Source organism: Mus caroli, unplaced genomic scaffold, assembly GCF_978045245.1.
Source record: "Mus caroli unplaced genomic scaffold, Mus_caroli_1 scaffold_10, whole genome shotgun sequence".
Lineage (NCBI taxonomy): Eukaryota > Metazoa > Chordata > Mammalia > Rodentia > Muridae > Mus > Mus caroli.
In genome coordinates, this window is record NW_028227265.1 from 116,587,659 (window position 1) to 116,607,360 (window position 19,702).

General features: G+C 47.3%; 1 protein-coding gene across 6 annotated transcripts in view; it reads right to left on the bottom strand.

Annotated features, from left to right (window-relative positions):
* Atp11a (ATPase phospholipid transporting 11A) overlaps positions 1-19,702 on the bottom strand; it is a 129,860-nt gene that overhangs the window by 42,513 nt on the left and 67,645 nt on the right. For all 6 annotated transcript variants that reach the window (XR_015048694.1, XM_085844203.1, XM_085844204.1 and 3 more), the window contains exons 3-10: positions 14,631-14,720; positions 13,813-13,893; positions 10,093-10,200; positions 6,622-6,750; positions 3,894-3,997; positions 3,585-3,635; positions 870-934; positions 256-337 (exon numbers count right to left, since the gene is read on the bottom strand). Coding sequence is in view for 5 of the 6 variants with exons in the window: in XM_085844203.1 (XP_085700329.1) it covers positions 256-337; positions 870-934; positions 3,585-3,635; positions 3,894-3,997; positions 6,622-6,750; positions 10,093-10,200; positions 13,813-13,893; positions 14,631-14,720 (710 nt within the window). In the remaining variant the exon portion in view is untranslated. The remainder of the gene's footprint in view (positions 1-255; positions 338-869; positions 935-3,584; positions 3,636-3,893; positions 3,998-6,621; positions 6,751-10,092; positions 10,201-13,812; positions 13,894-14,630; positions 14,721-19,702) is intronic.

Here is a 19,702-nt window from a genome sequence, read left to right on the forward strand (position 1 = left end):
ATGGGCATCTCTAACTGATCCAGGGAACTAGAACACTGTAAATGACTTACAGGTAGCATAGGCACGGTGGCAGAGAGGAGGGTGTGGCTATTCATCTTACCAGGAGGAAAGAAAGCAAGTGTCCAGAGTGGTGGGCTCTGGAGTCAGCGGCCACAGTCCCTGGAGGAGTGGCCCCCAAGGACACTGGGGCCCAGAGAATACTCTATCCCCAGGGGCAGTGATGGCTGGGAGGTAGCAGCAGGGGAGTTGCCTTACTTTTCCACAGCAGATCTCTTTTGGGACTTGGACTGATAGTTCAGGGCCATCTTGGTCTCCATGCCTGTGTAGATAGCCACACCTGGAAGCAGAAGATTCTGTGAGATGTCTGCCCACAGGAACAGGCCACGTTTCTAACCTAACCGGCAAGCGAGTCTCCTGAGCTGGCTGGATTCTTCACACTGGGACGTTGCTTGCATAGGATCTAATCTGCACTGTATATCCTCTATATTCTTTTATAGTGCAAATGTCAATACATTGGCAGCAGGGTACTACGTATATCTTAAAAGTTATTCCAGTACAGCCAAACAGGAAGTAGCACTGCCAATGGGAGGAGCTAACAGTGATGTGCAGACTTAGAGAAATGGCCTGCATTCCAGTGCTCCGTGGACACAGTCACGGACACAGCTTCACATCCTGAGTCACACATTAAGGTCTTAACAAGCCGTAGCCTTCACTGAATGTTACACAACAACATTCATCTCTTAGCAAAAGTTGCCCCTGCACCAAATCCACACCCGCAGTACTTTAAGGCACTTAATGGCCTCTCAGGGAGTTGTGAAAGAGTTTAGCTTGCTTAGTGTGTCCTGGAGTTTACAAATTAAAATATTTACCAAAGATCTTCTCTGTGTTTTTGAGTGTGGCTCCTCTGAGAAGCAGGTTTTCTGACCCCAAAGGCCTGGAAGACAAGGAGACCAGAAGCGGTAAGATACAGTGGAGAGGTGGAGGGTGGGGAGTGTGCGAGACTGAAAAATCAGCCCAATCTTCCCAACAGGAAGCTGTGTAAGTGTGCACTGCTCACTGGGGAGATGCGCACAGTCCATCTGCATAAGCACTGGGCTTCTCTGAGGTGGAGACATCATCTGCTGACTGGATCAGCTCTCTGTGCCCCTGACCTGTCACTCTCAGGGACTGAAGCGTCACAGTGACACTGGAGAGGCCTCCAGGAAGTAGGCCACCTCCAACTCACTCTCACATAACCAGGAGCTTGAATGTTTCAGTGACACTCTACCAGAGGTCACAGAGTTCGCCTATCTGTGCCACCTGCCACGCCAGGGGACATCAGAAATGTCACTGAGATCTGCTACAAAAGAGACCTGAAGGCAGGGCCAGCAACCTCTCCCAACACACCTCCACTGAGAGGTGGCTGGGCTGGGGACCTCAGAATGATCTGAAAAGGCTCAAACTTTGAGCTCCGCTCACCCTTCAGCTGATTCTCACCCACCGTCAGGCATGGAGACTCTGACTTGGTGTAAGCACGTTTTTTAGTGTAAAGGGAGGCTGGGACTCTAGGCTCAATAATGGAAGTTCAGCATGCAAAGACTATTTGCAGGTAGTGGCTGGCTGTAAGCCTTCCCTCTGAACAGTGAAGGACAATTCAAAGGAGTGAACTAAACATGCAAATTCTAGTACTGCTCGCACCCAATGGCCCCCAGTGTCGAACCGGTCTGCCTTTCATCTGTGTGCTGACTCATCTGTTCTTTTGGGGAGATACGAATATACACGGTATTACACACTTAGTGGGGCCAGTGTGCTTGGCCAGTGCAGTTCAGGCTGCACCCTGCAGGAGGTCAGCGGGGAGCCTGCGAGCAAGCGCTCAGGCACCTCATCTAGCCAGTCAGCAGGTAAGGGCAGCCCTTTTGGTCTGACAGCCACTGATAACACTGCTCTGCTGCCTGTGTTACAGGGCTGTCAGCTTCTGTTAGCAACTTGCTGACAATAATTCATGTCACAAGTGTTAATGAAAACAAATGGCCTCACCTTAAATGGGTCTCTGAGAGCTCTAAAAATAACTTACTTGACAAAATACTTTGCTTCTAGTGTGGACAGATGGAAGAAGAAATATGAGTGGACTGGGAATTTGGATGGGAAACTGAGAAAATCAAGCATCTGCCTCCTGTTTGTGTTACTCCAAATATTTATAAACATCTTAAAAATCCAAATGACAAGCTGGACAACTTTGATGTTAAAAGGCTAGGCTAAAGCTAGTATCAAAATATACAGAACATTAAGACAGTGGTCCCCAGCTTGGGCCACAGCTTTGTATAGGTGTGAAATTCACCATCCACAGTACTGGTTTCCTTGGATTCATCGACGGCAGTGAAAAACCCTTCACTTGCTCTTTCATCCGAAATAAATCAGTTCTCCACAGTCTAGTCTCCAAAGCAATAAGGAATTCTTCTCTGAAAACAAAAGCCACGCCTCCACCCTTCCTACAAGAAGTGTCCTGCTAACCTGCTGGTGGATGATTACCACAAAAGCAGGAGAAGACCTGGAATGCTGGCCCAGACTGTGATCTAGAACTCAGGAGGTGGAGGCTGGAGGATCGGGTGTTGAACGCCTCTCTAGCTAATAGCAAGATAAGGTCTCAAAAAAGTAACAAACAAACAAACAAACAAACCATTAAAAATGCAAGCTAAGAAGTACACAGACTGTTCTCTTAAAGCAGTGCCTTACTGAGTCCCATGAGAGACAGGCCATACAGAAATACTCTAGTGACTATTTATTCCGAGGTACTTATCCCATAAGAAATCTGCCTCTGCTTTCTGGGCAAACATTTCCTTTCAGCATAGACTGATAGCAAGGTATCAGTAATTTGGAGCTGCTTAAACTGCAAGCAAAGGTCAACTTCAGAACCTACAGGAAGCCAAGTTCCTAAGCAATGAACCCAAGCACTTCCTCATCGAGCACAGCAGAGAGAGCAGCTGAGGTATAGAGCTCTCCCCTGGGTAGCAGGGCAGCATGTGGGGTGCAGATGGGGCACGTGAGGCCCTTCCCAGGGCCAATCCCCAGGTGCCTCTCGGGCTCCTCATTGCCCAATGGCTGTTCTCTCTCCGATGTTACACATCCTGACTGCAGGCACGGAGGCTCAGATGATGGAGCAGGAGGCTAACCAGCACACAGTGTCTCCTTGAAGGTAGCCAGGTCCCCTCATCCTAGTCGGGCCTGAGCATCTTAGCCCAGTGATGGCCACGGGTAGGCTACTCTGCTGTCAGACAGGCCTTTGTGTCCGAAACTTCTGACTTCACAGCCTGTGAGGGTGCTGCTCACAGTTGGTTAGGGCCCTTCCCTCCTGTAAAAGTCATGGTGCAGGCTTCTGACCTGGGGCAGCTGGAGAGGCTCCACAATGGCAGTGTCATGTGTGAGGTTACAGGATCCGCGTTACACTGACACGTGCAGACAAACCCCAGAGTGAGCGTGGGAGAGTGGACTGTGCTCATGAGATAGGGCCCCGCCTTCTACACCGGTTGCATGGCAGGGCTCATCAAATGCCAAGTTCTGTTGTAACAACCAAGAGGATAAAGGCCTGGACTCCCAAGAACACTCACCTCACTACAGGGTCGTTCAGGTCGCTGTAAACATTGATGCGCCCCACAAACCTGTCAACAGAAGAGCTCACTTCATTACTCAGTCAGCACCACAGCTAGCTCCTCCCACTCCGCAGGACTGGTGGTGACTCAGCCTACTTTCTCCTTATTTCCTGTGCGTCTTCTCCCCTGGCTTACATGACATCTCTTAACACAGACATAAAGAAGAGTGAGGCTTCCTTCTGCATGAGAAGCTGCAGTCTGCACGGTATTGTCCACAGACACAGCTGCAGTATGCCCGGCCTTTCCTGGGCAGTGTGCTTGGCTTACTTGTAGAGGTCAGGCTGTGGCTGTTCACACTCGATTGTGGCGTGCAAGCTGTCAACATCCGCCTCTGTGTGGAAGCCCTTGGTATCCTGCACCGCGTAGTGAGTCTACAAAGGAGAGAAAACACGAGTCACACCCTGAACCTCATGGCACCCACTCAGAGTTTGATTTTCACGCACATCCTGTGAGTCCTACTGTGGGTCTGGATGCAAAGTGTCCGGGAAAGACGAGACTTGGCTATTGTTCCACTGGTGGAGGACAGGAACTCTGAGTCTCCACACTCACTCTGCACCCTCATCTTAAAACTAGCAGGACGAAGGGCAAGCCTGCGGCTTCTTTAAACCTGGTATTTGATGCACCTGCCCTGGGAAGAACTGTCAGTCACTCATGTGTTCCTCTTCTTTCAGGCAAAGTACTATAGCTCCGAGGAGACACTGGAAGCATCAATTGGTCTCGTTTCCCAAACTCTGTCACCAAATGTCCTCCTGTCACTGCTCTCTGAGGCTGTTCAACAGTTTAAACCACAAGGTCCCTCATCTCTGAACTAAGTGCATCCAAATCCCCAGGAGGCTGCTGACCCACTACTGTTAGGTCACCCTTTAAATCTCAGGGTAGCAAGTCTGAGCAGGAGGCCCAAGAACTGCACTTTTAGACAGATGCCAGCTGGCATGTCTTGCTGTCCAGGACCATGTGGCCTATCACCTGCAGGACCATTCACAGATAAGCATGAGGATGTATCTCCTTTACCTAGGAAGGAGGGCACAGGAACACAGACGCTCGAGTGTACAGGTGGCTACATCACTGTGTCATTCAAGCCTTGCTGTGCACTGAGAATCTGGGGGAGGTTTCTAATCAGGGATTTGACAGCCTTTCAGAGATGTAAAAAGTCCCAAAAGGGCAAAAGGCCAGGCTGATGTCATGTGACTGGCATAAGACTCCCTGAGGTCAGTAGAAGCCTTCCCACAATTTGTTCTTTCTTTTTTTTTTTAATTTTTAATATTTTTATTACATATTTTCCTCAGTTACATTTCCAATGCTATCCCAAAAGTCCCCCATAGCGCCCCCCACTTCCCTACCCACCCATTCCCATTCTTTTGGCCCTGGCATTCCCCTATATTGGGGCATATAAAGTTTGCAAGTCCAATGGGCCTCTCTTTCCAGTGATGGCCGACTAGGCCATCTTTCGATACATATGCAGCTAGAGACAAGAGCTCCGGGGTTCTGGTTAGTACATCCTGTTGTTCCAACAATAGGGTTGCAGATCCCTTTAGCTCCTTGGGTACTTTCTCTAGCTTCTCCATTGGGAGCCCTGTGATACATCCAATAGCTGACTGTGAACATCCACTCCTGTGTTTGCTAGGCCCCGGCCAATTTGTTCTTTCAAGGAAAGGTTCCACATAACCCTAGCCCCCAGAGTTAAACCAAATGTACAGAAATGATGCCAGGGACCAGCCAGGTGCATCGTGCAAATGCACGGAAGTGCAACCTGCAGCAGGCACTCTAGCACTTTCCAGGCTCACAGCCGCTGCTGCAGTGTATTGCCCAGAACAGAACTAAGCCCCTGGGTCTCAGATCTATCCACACACTGGGCCATTCTGTCTGAGCAGTCATAGTCTCCCTGGAATGGAGTCCTGCCCTCAGACATGTCCACAAGAGAGTGGCTTACAGGCAAGTCTGTGAGCCCTGTCCAGGTACAACAATTCAAGTCACTAAGAGCCTCTCCCCAAAAGGATGCCTAAAGAAGGGTGCGGATCTCCTGGGATGTGCTACTTAGAAAATATGAAGCCACCCGAGGGTCTGTACACAACAGTGCCAAGGATGACTCCCAGAGATGACACATCCTTTGCTGATCACATGACAAAGTTTCCCATTTCACAGCGTGGCTGCCTGCACCTGCAGGAATCACTCCTAATGTTCTAGGTTCTCAGAGGCTGACACCACGGCACTGCCAGAAGCACCGGTTTGCCAGGTTTCACAATCTCACAGAAGTTCCTGCTTCCAGACTTTTAAGTTAAAAAAGCAACCCTGTAAATTAACAGTACTATATATTGTTTGCTCACCTAATTGTCATAGTTTTTAAATGTAGTGTAGAATTCCATATGGAGTTCAGACAATTAATTATGATTCCAGAAAATGCCTTATGATAATTTAACAAGACACTGAAGTAACAGACATGATCTGTATAGTTCTGCCTGCACAGACAACTCTCTCTTTTTTTTTTTTTAGAGAGAGAGCTTAAGTCCTTTTTTTTTTTTAAGATTTATTTTATTAATATATGTAAGTACACTGTAGCTGTCTTCAGATACTCCAGAAGAGGGAGTCAGATCTTGTTGTGGATGGTTGTGAGCCACCATGTGGTTGCTAGGATTTGAACTCTGGACCTTCGGAAGAGCAGTCGGGTGCTCTTACCCACTGAGCCATCTCACCAGCCCCACACAGACAACTCTCTAACAAGATTATCACTAGACTAGGAAAGACATGGATTTTTACTAAGAAGGTGAAAGCATTGTTATTCTAATAATCTGCTTAAGTCTGGGTAATGGCGGTGTGTCTGCTTACTTCATTAAGGGAGGAAAGAAAAGAGGTGATAATGGGAGAGACCAAAAGGAAAGGAAAGAGCCAGAGGGGATGACCCTGGGAGTGAGTTCTGAGAGTACAGACATTCTCAGTCTGTACCCAGATGTCAGTCTGGCTGAGACCCTGAGCTGCATCCCAAATCCAGGCACATTACTTTATGGCTCGACTCTCCATCTAAGCTGGCTGTAGTGACATGGCATGTCCCATCTGCCCGGTTGCTGGAGAGAAAGATCAGGTCACAGGGAAAGGTCTCATCTTCCTTCACCATGACAATGTCCCCAACCTGCAAGACACAGAGACAGTATGGTTACCGAGAGGCCACCTTTGTGCGACAGCATAGCCTGGGCTGGAATTTTCTCTCCTATTGTATCCTGGACAGTGCCACAATGCCTTAGGATACAGATGTGATTCTGGCAAAGGCCCATGTGGAGGCTTTGTGCTGAAAGGAGGCTTCCCTGGGCCTCTGGGGCCACTGCAGAGCAGAGCATCTCCAGGGTGAGCAGCAGAGAACATGGAGCAGTGAGAACACAGACAACTCGCTAACGAGATCATCACTAACTCAGAGCAAGAAGGAAGGGCTCATGCTGGTTAGAGGGCTTCAGAGGGAAGTAGGCTTTGGGGAGACGTGCATGTGTATGTGTGTATGTGTGTGTGTGTGTCCAATCAGAAAGGGGTTTCCCAAGCTCACTCTGAGAGTTCTCAGGGCCCATCACTGAGTTGCCCTGGTAGTCGCCAAGACAGATGGCTCAACTGCAGGTTTTATGTGACCATTAACTAAACCAGTCACTTTGTTTTGTGTCTTCCATTATTTCTTCAGCAGTGTAGGCATTTCTAGGACAGCTGGGGAGCCCTTTCCAGTCATGAAAACTACAGCAGACAGGGTGGCCATAGTGGCTGTAGGACCTCCCTGCTGCTTTGACAGACTTGTAACAGAACCGTACAAAATCAGAGCATCCCAAGCCCATCAACTCGTAAATGAGAGTGACAGATGACACGGGCATGCTCACAGTGATTTCTAAGGGTCGAAGACCAGAGTCACTCTTCCCAAATGGAGACCTTGGTTTAGTGAAACCCATGTCTCATCATAAGAAGGGAACTGAGAAATACAGTGGCTGACTACAACTGACGGGGAAGGATGGGTTCCAGAATACAGAATTATCGTGATGGAGCCAACTGCAGTCAGTCCAGCCATTCCAATCGTGAAGGGCTGAGCCAGTGTAGTGTGTCTTATAACACACACATGCACACACATGAACACACACACACGTGCACACACATGAATACTCACACATGAACATACACACACATAAACACCCACGCCCACACATACGGACATGCCCGAGTACACGTCACTAATGGAGGAAGAGAAGCCCCACACAGGAGGAAAGTAAGATAGCTAAGAATGGAGTTCTGACTGAACTTCATACCTTAAAACAACAGAAACTCAGAGAGCTTAGATGAAAAGAGTACATTAAATTAGAAAGCAGACAAGTCCTAGTAGCAAACTTTTGGACTCCAGGGCCGGGCAAAGAGTATTTAATCCCTATGCCATGGATGGCTGATGTGTGTGGGAGGGCTGCCCTTTTCTGAAGGGCAATGGAGGTAGTGTGGGGAGGAACTGGGAGGCGAGCAGAGAGGAGAAACTGTGACCAGGATGGAATGTATGAGAGAAGAGTATATTTAAAGAGTATTTAACCACAACATCAAAACTGAGATCCCTGAATGGCAAATTGAGCAGTGGGGACTTCCTCCTTTATAAATTCTTGCTTCTGGAAAGCCTTGTGAAGAGAGTGATAGACACACAGTTAGCACTGAACTAAATACTCTTAAAAAGACACACACTCTCAAAACCTGAGAGCAAATGCGCCTCGTCTAACACCTTAGAAAATAGTAAGCGATGATGGAATCGGTGCTTCACATAAAAGGATTCCAGATAGAAAATGAGCAGAGGCACACACTGCCCAGGAGACATAAACCTAACCAGGATGACAGAGCAGCTACAGGACAAACAATCGCTTGGGCGTCCACAGGCTGGTGGGTCCCTGAGATGGGCGCCTGCAGGCTGGTGTGTCCCAAATAGGATAGGCAGCCATTCTGGAAGGTGTTGGGTGGTCTCTCCTAAGCCAGAAAGGGCTTCACATTTCAGCCAGTAGTTGAGTTTTAGATCAAAAGAAATAAAATGGAACTTCATACAAAGTCCTGTACACAAAAGTTCCCGGCAGTTTTGTGGCAGAGGCTGAAAGCAGCAATGTGTCCTTGGATGTTTGAGTGGGTACAGTCTGAACACACACCAAAGGTTCTGCTCAGGAGCAATAAAGGAACTGCAGATGTCCATCATGCAGAAGCAGACGAGACCGGGGGCCTGGACTGGGTGAAGAGACTCTGCCCAAAAGGACACACCCTTCTTGGAGTGACCAAACCCAAGAGACAGACAGGTCTCCTCTACTGCTTACATCACGTGATCCAAAATAAAAGATAAAAGGGACACAAAGAAAAGGACTAATTTCCTAAGAGCCTCCTGCACCTTCTAAGGAGAGAGCATCATGGTTTAGCAGGCTGGAGTAGAGACCACAGGAACAAGCTGGTCCTCCTCTGCTTGTCCCAGGGCCCTGGATACGAGATATCGAGTAAGTGATTCTCCTCAGGGGCTACTACACTGTAGAAGCACTTTCCTGCAATAGACACCATTTACTTCTGCTTTTAAAAATTGAGTCATGTCTATCTACAAGTATGGGAGACTCTGCAGCAGAGAGCCCATCATTACAGAGACTGCACTCGGGCTAGGCCCCAAGTATGACGCTGTGGTGTGGTGCCAGTGCCAGGCAGCCTGCCCTAAGCTCGGCCCACAGCCCCGAGCCTGAGCCTTCTGAATCCTGACTCCAGGAAAACATTCCAAGCTCCTGTCTCAGAAGAAAAGAGTCTCTTGGAAGCAGTGACACATGAAATAGCATTTATACATACAAATATCAAACATGCTTAAAGTGAACATGCACACAGCCATGCAACAGTAAATTAGTAAGTGCAATGAGGCCAGCAAACATGTGTGCATGTCTGTGGTCCTTAGAAGGTCATGCTGTCCCACGGTATGTGGCTGGGCACATGGCCACAGCCGGAGACACTCAAGCTGAACAGCTGGCTTATGTCAGGCTGGGGTACAGAAGATTCATCCTGCACCGGGGATGTCCATACTTGCTGAATGGGAAAGAGTGCTATCAAAGTGGTCAGGACAGGTAACAGAGCTGCCTAGGAGGGGGGTGGGGGGAGGGAGGGAGGTGGAGTCCGTGAGGCTCAGGCATGGGATGGGTATCAGGAAGGACAGTAACAGGAAGAGATTGAGTGCAAGTTTACAGCCAGGTGATGACTAAGGTGATGGCTGGGATGTGACCGGAGACAAGCTTTAACAGTTGCACTCTGTCATACAGACTCTGTAAGTGCCTTCAATCATCAGTACAGGCAGAAAGGCAAGCCACTCCAACGACTTACACCATTCAAACTTCCAACGAAATCAAGACAGGACAGTATGGATACCCAACAACCGGTGCATTAATGGCAAACCTGCTTTGAAAAGTTCCTTTAAAATGATTCTGAAAAACCATATTGGTAAGCAGGAGATGTGCGGCCTTACCCTCAGCTTCCGACTCTGCTTGCGGACCAGCTTTCCATGCTGGATAAAGTGCACGGGACACTGGTTCATGGCGTTGTCGGCCTTGTGGCGAAGCCAGTCTTCATAGCCCTAGAACCAGAGAGAGAGAAGGTACACTCAAAGCTGACCATGGTCTAGCCTGGGGGGTTCTCATGGTCCTTATAGCTGGACATTCTCACACCAGTGTTCAGGCTGCCTTATGTTTCTGCAATTATAGCTGAAATAATCTTTGTAATTAAAACTTCCCTATAAACCCAAGACCTATGCTTGGGAAAAATTCCTTCACAAGGAACGAGTAAGTCAAAAGACAAGCCTGGCTTCAGGATTCTGTGGTGACACAGTCTCCACAGTGGCTCAGCAGTCCCCAGGTACAGACTATGTCTGCCAACCACTCTCCCCACACGCAGGGGCTCTGAGAACAAAGGCACATTGTTTCCAACCTGCATTTCCAGATGACTGCCAAGGGAAAGAGAAACCAACAGCAATTAGATTCTTCTTTCTTTTTTAAATTATTTTAAAATTATTATTTTAGATAAGATAGCTCCCTGGTTGGTTGGTTTGTTTGGGTTTTGTTTCATTGTTTTGGGGTGGGGCAACTTAACATAAGCTAGAGTCATCAAGAAATTTCTTCCACGAGACTGGCCCAATGGCAAGTCTGTATTTTCTTGGCTAATAACTGATGTGGAGGGTCCATCTCACTGTGGGAGGTGCCACCCTGGGCAGGTGGTCCTGAGCTACATAAGGAAGCAGGCTGAGCAACTGGGGACAGACAAAGCCAGTGAGCAGCCCTCCTCCATGGCTTCCACAGAAAACAATGGAAACAGTATCATTACGTGCTTGAGCCTGGGCTAGAACTCACTATTAAGACTAAGTAGGCCTTGAACTCACAGAGGTCCTCTTACTCTGCTTCCCAAGTGCTGGGATGTAAGGTCTGTATCATTATGCCCAGCCTACCATTAAATAACTTTTAAACATTCCTCAGTTTTATACTGTTTAAAATTCCAAAAATAAGTAATAATCATTATCTTCATCAACAACAACAAATCCTTACTATCTTATGGCAAGAACCATGTGCCAAAGGTCTCTTACACAACACACACACACACACACACACACACACACCATGTAGAGACCCCCATACCTGTCAGATTGTAAAGTAAATTCCAAAGCCAGCTACTCAGAGCACTTGCTGTTGGGTGGCTACACTTCTTAGGAAAGAATTTACTTAGAACTTGACAATCTGCAAATTATCTAACATCTCAAATGAAAAAGTGAATTCTAAATCTTGAAAAGCAAAGTTAGGCCATCCAGTGCCCTGCAGAAGGATATAACCAATGTGAAATAGGTCTACAAAGATTTACAGATGTCTTCAAGTTTATGGAGAGATCTCCAGCCTTTCTGGCCACCAGGCACACACTGAGACAGCTGTGACAGGCTGAGAGCACGTGGGGCAGAGCCTGTGGCCTCCAGGCAGGAAGGATTGGCTTGGACAAGGCAGATGTCTGGCCGGCTCTTCAGAAGCTTAGTGCAATTTTACCTGTAGACACACCCCAAGAGTTAAGGATCGACATCCTCCAATCTTCATTTATCTCCTGACACTATATAATTATTATTATTGGTCAATTAAAAATAAGTACATAGGGAGAAGAAGAAGGAAACAAATCAAGACAAGTAAATATATAAAGAGTCAGGAACAGAGCACACCAGTGTCACACAAACGCTCTGAGCAGTGTGCGTGACCAGGGTTGACGTGAACAGTGGACAAGTGCTCCACACAGACTGTGGGATGAATTGATCAGGTCTGCACACCAGAGTGTCTCATTTATGACATGGAGCGAAGCTCTGACATGCTAGAGTGTGGACAAACCTTTCGAACATTATGCTACCTGAATGAGATCAGTCAGAAAGGACAGCATGCCCCTAAGACAGCTTTCCCAGAGACATTCCCCGCCCACCTTTTGGAGCCCAAGAAGACACTCCCTTAACCTCACAATGGTTAGCAGGCCAGGCCTGGGCAGAAGCACACTCGAGGGGGAGGTAAATCAGGGACTGGGAGGATGGACAGACAGTCCACTGGATCCAGCTGTTCTGGACAGCTCAGAATGCAGAGACCTACTTTCTCCTCCAATTCAAAGGCACCAAACCAGTAAGCTAAGCCACTCTATGGCAGTGGTTCTCAGCTTGTGGGATATGACCCCTTTAGGGACTGAACAGCCCTTCACAGGGGTCACATAAGACGACTGGAAAACAGATACTTACAATACATTCATAACAACAGGAAAATTACAGCCATGAAGTAGCAATGGAAACAATGTTATGGTTGGGGTCACCACACCATGAGGAACTGTATTAGAGTCACAGCATCAGGAAGGCTGGAAACCACTGTTCTACTGTCTTCCTTATAAATTAGCTGAAACAAACTAGACACCCACTCAGAATGCAGGCGGCCCCTGGGGGTAACATGGATACCTGCCTTCCTGGCTGTGAGCTCTTTTTCTTTCTTTTTTTTTTTTTTTTTAAATAATTATTTATTTATTTTATGTATGTGTGTACACTGTAGCTGTCTTCAGACACACCAGAAGAGGGCATCAGATCCCATTACAGATGGTTGTGAGCCACCATGTGGTTGTTGGGAACTGAACTCAGGGCCTCTGAAAGAGTGCTCTTAACCGCTGAGCCATCTCTCCAGCCCCTCTTTTTTTTTTTTTAATTAAAAAATTAGTTAGGAATGTACAAATATTTTTAAAAACTTAACATTTAATCCTAAAATCTTTGTGAAAGTGCAAAGGGTCAAAGGTCCAAAACAGCATAGTTGTCCCATTTATAGATTTAACTTCAAAATTGTACTACAGACCTATAGTAATGAAGTCTGCATAAAACAACCTAGTGACGGGAGTATCCACGGAACAAAATTCACATAGATTTAAACTCTCAAATGGGGAAAAGATGGCCTCTCATTAACTGTCACTGAAGATCTACATGCAGAACAAACACACATACAATTTAGCTTATATGTTGTATCATAGTTAAAATTATAATAAATTGTTACCTAAATTAACAACTAAAATCATAAAACTTTTGAGAAACAACAGGGTACTTAAATTATGTCACAGGCTTTACTCTGCTGTCTCATGGCTAATGTTAGCTCAGAGAGTGAGAAGGGAATCTCATCTACCCCACACACAATAGTAAATAAACACCCAATGGGAAGGCATGCATGCTAAAGGAACACAGAATCCAATGGAATGAACTAGAGATGGCTTAAGCAAGAACAAGCTAAACATTACTGGATGCCAGCCCACAGGTTAAAATAAACATTTGTAAATCCATGCTGATATTGGTCAACCACTGAGTAAAGGTAGAACGGAATCCGACAAATCACCCTTGGATAAGAGTTGGAGGTAATTTACATACTTGGTTAGGAAGGAGACGAAGCCCTTAACTGTTAGACTACACTTAGTAATTACTTCCAAAGCACAGAATACGGAACGGGGGAAGGGCAAACCCCACTCCACAGCCAGGAAAGGAGCTGCTGGGTCCCACACTGGTGGCTGATGGAGTCTGACTGACATCCTCACACTGACGACACACTTGTGAGGTCCAAGGATGGCACTGGATATCTGCAGTCACCCACCTGACACCACGCTCACCATGGAAACTGTCAATCACCACAAGCACCCACAGTAAGTATCCAAGCCCTACCTGCTTGATGGCCGTGACAGTGATGACGAAGAAGAGTGGGAGCCCGCTTGTCACTGGACTTGTGGGTGTGTCGATGATCAACTGTAGCGAGAAGAGAGCCCTGGTGTCACCCTGGAAACACCTAGCAACCTGATGGCGAGCTGGCCCCGCCCAGCCTTTTCCCAACCCAGCTTCTTCCTACCTCAACACCCTGCCGGGTTCCTCCTGGCCTAGTGACATGCACAGAAGGGTCACCACCCTGTCCTGGTGACTATAATGCTAATATATAATATATATTATATATAATGCTATAATTATATAATATATAATGCTATAATGCTTAGGAGGCTCCCTAAGGGGAAACCATGTCAGTGTGTGGCCAGGGCACAAGTCTGACACAGAACACATTGTCTCATTTAGTCCATTCTACAGGTGTCATATGTGAGTTAGTTCTGACAGACTTCATGGTAGAAGGTTTTAAGTCATGTATAGCCATACTTAAAATAATTTAGAAAAATGCTATACTGCTGTTCAGGAAGTGTATTCTACAGGCTGCATCTGCCCACACCCTTGCCGTATCCCTGTCTCTCTGGATGTACAACTGCTTTGCATTTTTTCTGGGTATCAGAAAGAAGTAAGTGGAGATGCCAGGTGCGGCTGGAGATCTTGCACTGTCTCCTCGGGAGGCTGGGAAGCAGCCACAGGAAGGTTCATGTACGGAGCTGAGGTCCTCAACTGAGCTAAGCCTCGAGAATACAAGAATGGATGGCAGCACTTAGGGTGCCGAGTCCTTGATGTCAGTGACTGTGTGTCAGACAGAAAGCCAGGACTGTCCTTACCTGTACCAGGAAGATGATGAGGAAATAAAAGTTGGCTATTCTTCTGAACTGTTCAAATAAGTTCTTGGGTATGAAGTTCCAGAATGTGTACTGCAGGAAACAAAAGCAAGAATGGGCTTCTGCGTTTGGTGTCCTCCTGTGCACAAGCAGGAGGGAGTGCAAATGTGGATACAAACTCACCAGAGCTTCATTACTGACATTGATCAGGGTTTTTACAACGCCTAACATAAGCTGCTAAGACAGAGTGTGCCCTCCAAGGTAGTCACGTCCAGACTGCCCAGCCCAGTGAATCAAGGCAGAGAGCAAAGCACTCAGGCAGTTTCTGCAGGTACAGAGCCATTACGTCAGGGGCTGTATCTTCTCATCTCTGCTTTGTTATCAGGTACAACTGAGATGCAGCAGAAGGAACTGAGTCTGAGCTGCCTCAGGATTGCTTCCATGATGGCAGGGCATGATGCTGCATCTGTCTGTGGCTACATGCAAGGGACTTTGCTAGATTTATAGGGTAAGAAAAGAGGGTGGTTCCCAGGCTACATATTCTCCAAATGGACTCCTCAGCATCTACTGAGAACAGCAGCTACTCTCTCCATGCCCTTTATACTGTGCTGCTGTCTGAGCTCATTTGCCTTTTCACAACATTCACAAGTATGAGGAGACCCTCAGGGTCACTGATGGGGACCGGGGCAACCGTGCCGACAATTGTGCAACAGCATCTTCCTGCCCATCAAGCAGGGCTGTCTCCCCTCTGCTCAGGGGTCTTTCATTTCTCTTACGGCAGATGTGCAGTTTTCCCTGTGACTCCAGTGTTAGTGTTCTTGTCTGTGGAAACATACTGGGAAGGCTTAGACAGCTCAAAGCCCCGGCTAAAGCAGGCACTGGCTATGATGGAGACTGCCGTTCTACCTCTCTCTTCACTGTGGTGAACCAGGCAGTTCTTCCACTCATACCTTTCTTTTAGCTTCCTAAGGGGGGCGCTAAAGACACAAGACGACTCTAGTGGCAGACTCTGAGCTCTCTGCCTCACAGTTCTGGGGTGGCCATAGACCCATCTCTTGGTTTTTGAACCTTCTGTTTTTTTTTTAATACAATGCCACTGTAAAATGGAATTATTTTAAGGCCCTATTCTATGAAGTCAACCTTATTTCTCTCTGTACCCAGCCAAAACTCATTACTTGCACAGTAGTTAAAATATTTCTAGTACCTTACACCCAGTGGCTCACAACTGCCTGTACCTGTAGTTCTAAAGGATTTGACATTTTCTCTGGCCTGCAATGGGTACCTGCACTCACATATGCACATTTTTCTACACACATACACACACACACACACACACACACACACACACACGATCCCATTACTCCAGAGGCAGAGGCAGGCAGAGCTCTCTGAGTTCAAGAACAGCCTGGCCTACATAGTAAGTTCTAGGACAGTCAGGGCTACATAGAGACCTTGTCAAAACAAAACAAACAAAAAAAATTTAAAAATATTACTTAGCAACAAAGTCACATTGGTGGAAAGTTCCTACTTAATATCCAATATTTCCTCTGTTGAAATATTTACAGGTGACAATCACCTGACCTATACCAGAGACTGAGGACTGCTATGCAGCCCTACTACTAAGAAGACCTGCCCTGCTGTGGCTGAGAATCACCCCGTGGTCCATAAATTGTTAATAGTTATTACTGCTGACCGAATGTAACAGGAAGACAAATAATTTAAATGTCCACAAGTAGGTGACACCACTGTAGCAGATAAAACAAGGGGCTGGAGAGATGGCCTAGTCAAACAAAATGCTTGCCATGTGCATGTGAGGACCAGAGTTCAGGATCCCAGCACTGAATAACAACCCCATAGAGAGAGTGGAGACGGGGAGGTCCTTGCAGCTCGCTGGCCAGCCAATCCAATCAAATAGAAAGTTCCACATTCAGGGAAAGACTCTGACTCAACACCACCAGCACCGACAAAACCTCTACCACCACCAACCAAGAGCAAAAACAAAACAACCCTACGGCAGTGACTAAGCACACCCATCTCTGACCTATGGCATTGACATGCATAAGCACAGATGTGCTCATTTGCTCGAACACATGTGCCCCTCATACATGCTCTCTCTCACACACAGAACTGTTCATTATAAGAGCCTGTACTGGCTCAGTGATGGTAGCAGGTCAGTCACACATCTTCTGTCTTTGCTGATCTGTAAGAATCTTGCTATCTGTGAAGACACGTGGCCAGCACACACATCTCACTGTCATCCACACTCAGGTATCAAGTTCTATCTCCACTCTCATATCAGCAGAGCAAGTATCCCAGCTGGGAAAAACGAGAACACAGCATTTCCCTCCCATGAAGACGTCTTGAGGCATACTGAACCTCAAGAGACAGCAAACAAGCTCTGATTCATACTCATGAACTTTGGGCCAGGATCAGCTGGGCTCTCCATTATTTCGAGCAGAGTATGCCTGCTGGCCTCTCTGTGTTCACAGAGAACCAATGGCCTCTCTGTTTTCACATGGAACAGAAGGTGCCTGCTGGCCTTTCTGTGTTCACACTGACCTGACAGTGTTCACTGGCCTTTGTTCATACTGAGCAGGGGGTGCCCCACTGGCATGTGAGTTTCCTGTTCATATAGCCTCCTTCCCCCCGGGTATGCCAATCTCTGGTTTTGTTGCTGGCATGGGGGACGGATCACAGAAATCCCACCTATTCTACATGTTGTCACAAGTCAATGGGACACACTGAGAAGAACTGGGTACGCTTCTGTTTGCCAGCAGCCAGGAAATAAAACGAAGGTCCCAAAGCTTCTGCCATTATTCACTTAAAATGGGATCTAGCCCACAGGTCTGTACCTGACTATTCCACAGAAACACTAGGATGAGACACTGGTCTTTAATCAAGTGGAGTCACGGCATCACTGTCCTTTGTGAGTGGGAAGGAGTCATGGCCTCCATGCTCAGGGAACAGATTGGTTTCAGGGCACTTACCTTCTGTGGCCACTGATGTGTTCCTGCCACTAGGCTTTAGTTCCTTCATGCACAAGTTGTAGCCTCATAAGGTTGTTCAGTGTTTAAGTGACATGGTAAATATGGAAGTCACTTGTATAAATACTCATCAATGAAACTGTATCCAAACTGGCAGAGGTAATCAGTTTCGCAGTAGTCAAAAATAGTCTAGCTTTCCTGAGCATATGGGGTGTGGGGTGGGAGCAGGCGATGCAGACGGAGCCAGTATTTACTTTGGGAACCCCTGAAGTTGTGAATTTCATGCCCCAGGACCATTCTGCACAAGGCAGTGGGCAGAAAGTCACTGCTCCTGAGAGCAGAGTCTCGCCAGGACAGACACAGCACCAGCCAGAGGCAAGGCAGAACCATACAGGCAGCCATTTTCATTCTTTCCTCTTCCATAAGACAGGGATCCCCACGGATAAAATGGGAACTCTGGCCAAACACTGACCACTAGTAATGAAAACCTGCCACACAGGTTGGGGCTTATTGCAACTTAATGTCCCTGTGACTCTTCACAGGCCCAGCCCTGCCACAGATCCCAGTTTAATCACACTGTTAGGCTCGGAGGCATTCTTTGGTATGTCTATGATAGAAACAAAACTTCCTTGGATACACAGACACCTTCTATATTACTATAAACATATTCTACAAAACCTTTGTATACCCATTGAACAAATTAGCACTTTTTCCATGCATGTGAGGGGTTATTTGAGTAAAAACAATGATAAATTCCCAATGATAATAGCCCAGTGTCAGTAGAAGTCCTGGGCCCTTGCCTCTTGACCAAGAGCCTACCATTCCCTCCTGAGGTTGAGTGGTACAGGGGCCAGGTTACATATATCTCCTCCCTGAAACATCACTGGCTCCTTGTTACTGAGTCAAGGCACTGATGTCCACACGGGTGCCACTGTTGGTGCTGAGCCTGTGGGAAGCTGAGAGGAAAGGTGCACAAGCGGCTCTGCCGATTCCCGGCCTGGCCTCTCTCTGCCCACTCTCTGCCCAGAGTGTTGACTTAACTCTGTTGGTTCTGTTCAAAAGCTTCCTGGTATGAAGGAGCCTCCCTGGAGAAACTGCTTCTGAATGCCCCTGGGACCTGCAATTCCCACACACCCTCCCTGTGGACTTCCTTTCCAGAAATCAAGGAGGCTGTGGAGTTCATGTTCCCCAGGGGCACAGACAAGAAAAAGCCTGAGAGTCACTGTGGGCAACAGGCCCCAAAAGGCTAAAAGCAAAGGAGAGGCTCTGTATTTCTCCAAGCATGGTTGTGGCTTCTATCAGCTGTAAAAGCCTCCAGCCTCTCAAAGAGTTCAGTCAGGTTGCTCTGCACAGTCTTATACAGTCTGTATAGAATACACACACATACATACACACACACACACACACACACACACACACACACACATACACACACTCCACCAGCACACACAGCATCAGCAGATAGAGCATGCACACACATGGACACAGATATGGACGCACAAAGCATGAGCACACATACATGGCCATGCACAGCATGAGCACGTGTTCTTGCACATGCACACATGCACAGAGGCAGGCACATTCAGAGAGAGCTGAAGGAGGGTCAGTGCAGCCCGTGAGCACAGGGGCTGGGAGGGGTGCTTCTGGACAGGGTTTCTCTGTCCGTCTCTTCACTACCAAGCACTGTGTCACCTCAGGGGACACTCATGTGGTGGGCTTGCTTATGAGTATTTTACCTGCCTATGCTGTGCTTCTGGACAAAAGCTATTGTAAATATTTTAACTCTGATATTAAAAAAAAAAAGACCTTGAGAAGCTAAGCTTTTGGGTCATAAAGTCTTCTCAACAATGCAGGGTTCTGTGACATATGTGGCTCCTCCAGAGAGCTCTGTTTGACAAAACACCTGGATATAAATGATAGAGACCTCCTTCTTGAGAGCCTTATGTGACCTAAATAGACCCACCACACAAGTCTATCTCTCTAAATGTCTGGGTGGGACTTACACATCTGTACCTGCACCTGCCCCACAGTAAACACAGCACATACATGCCACACATGCAGTGCACACATAGCATAATACATACACGTGGG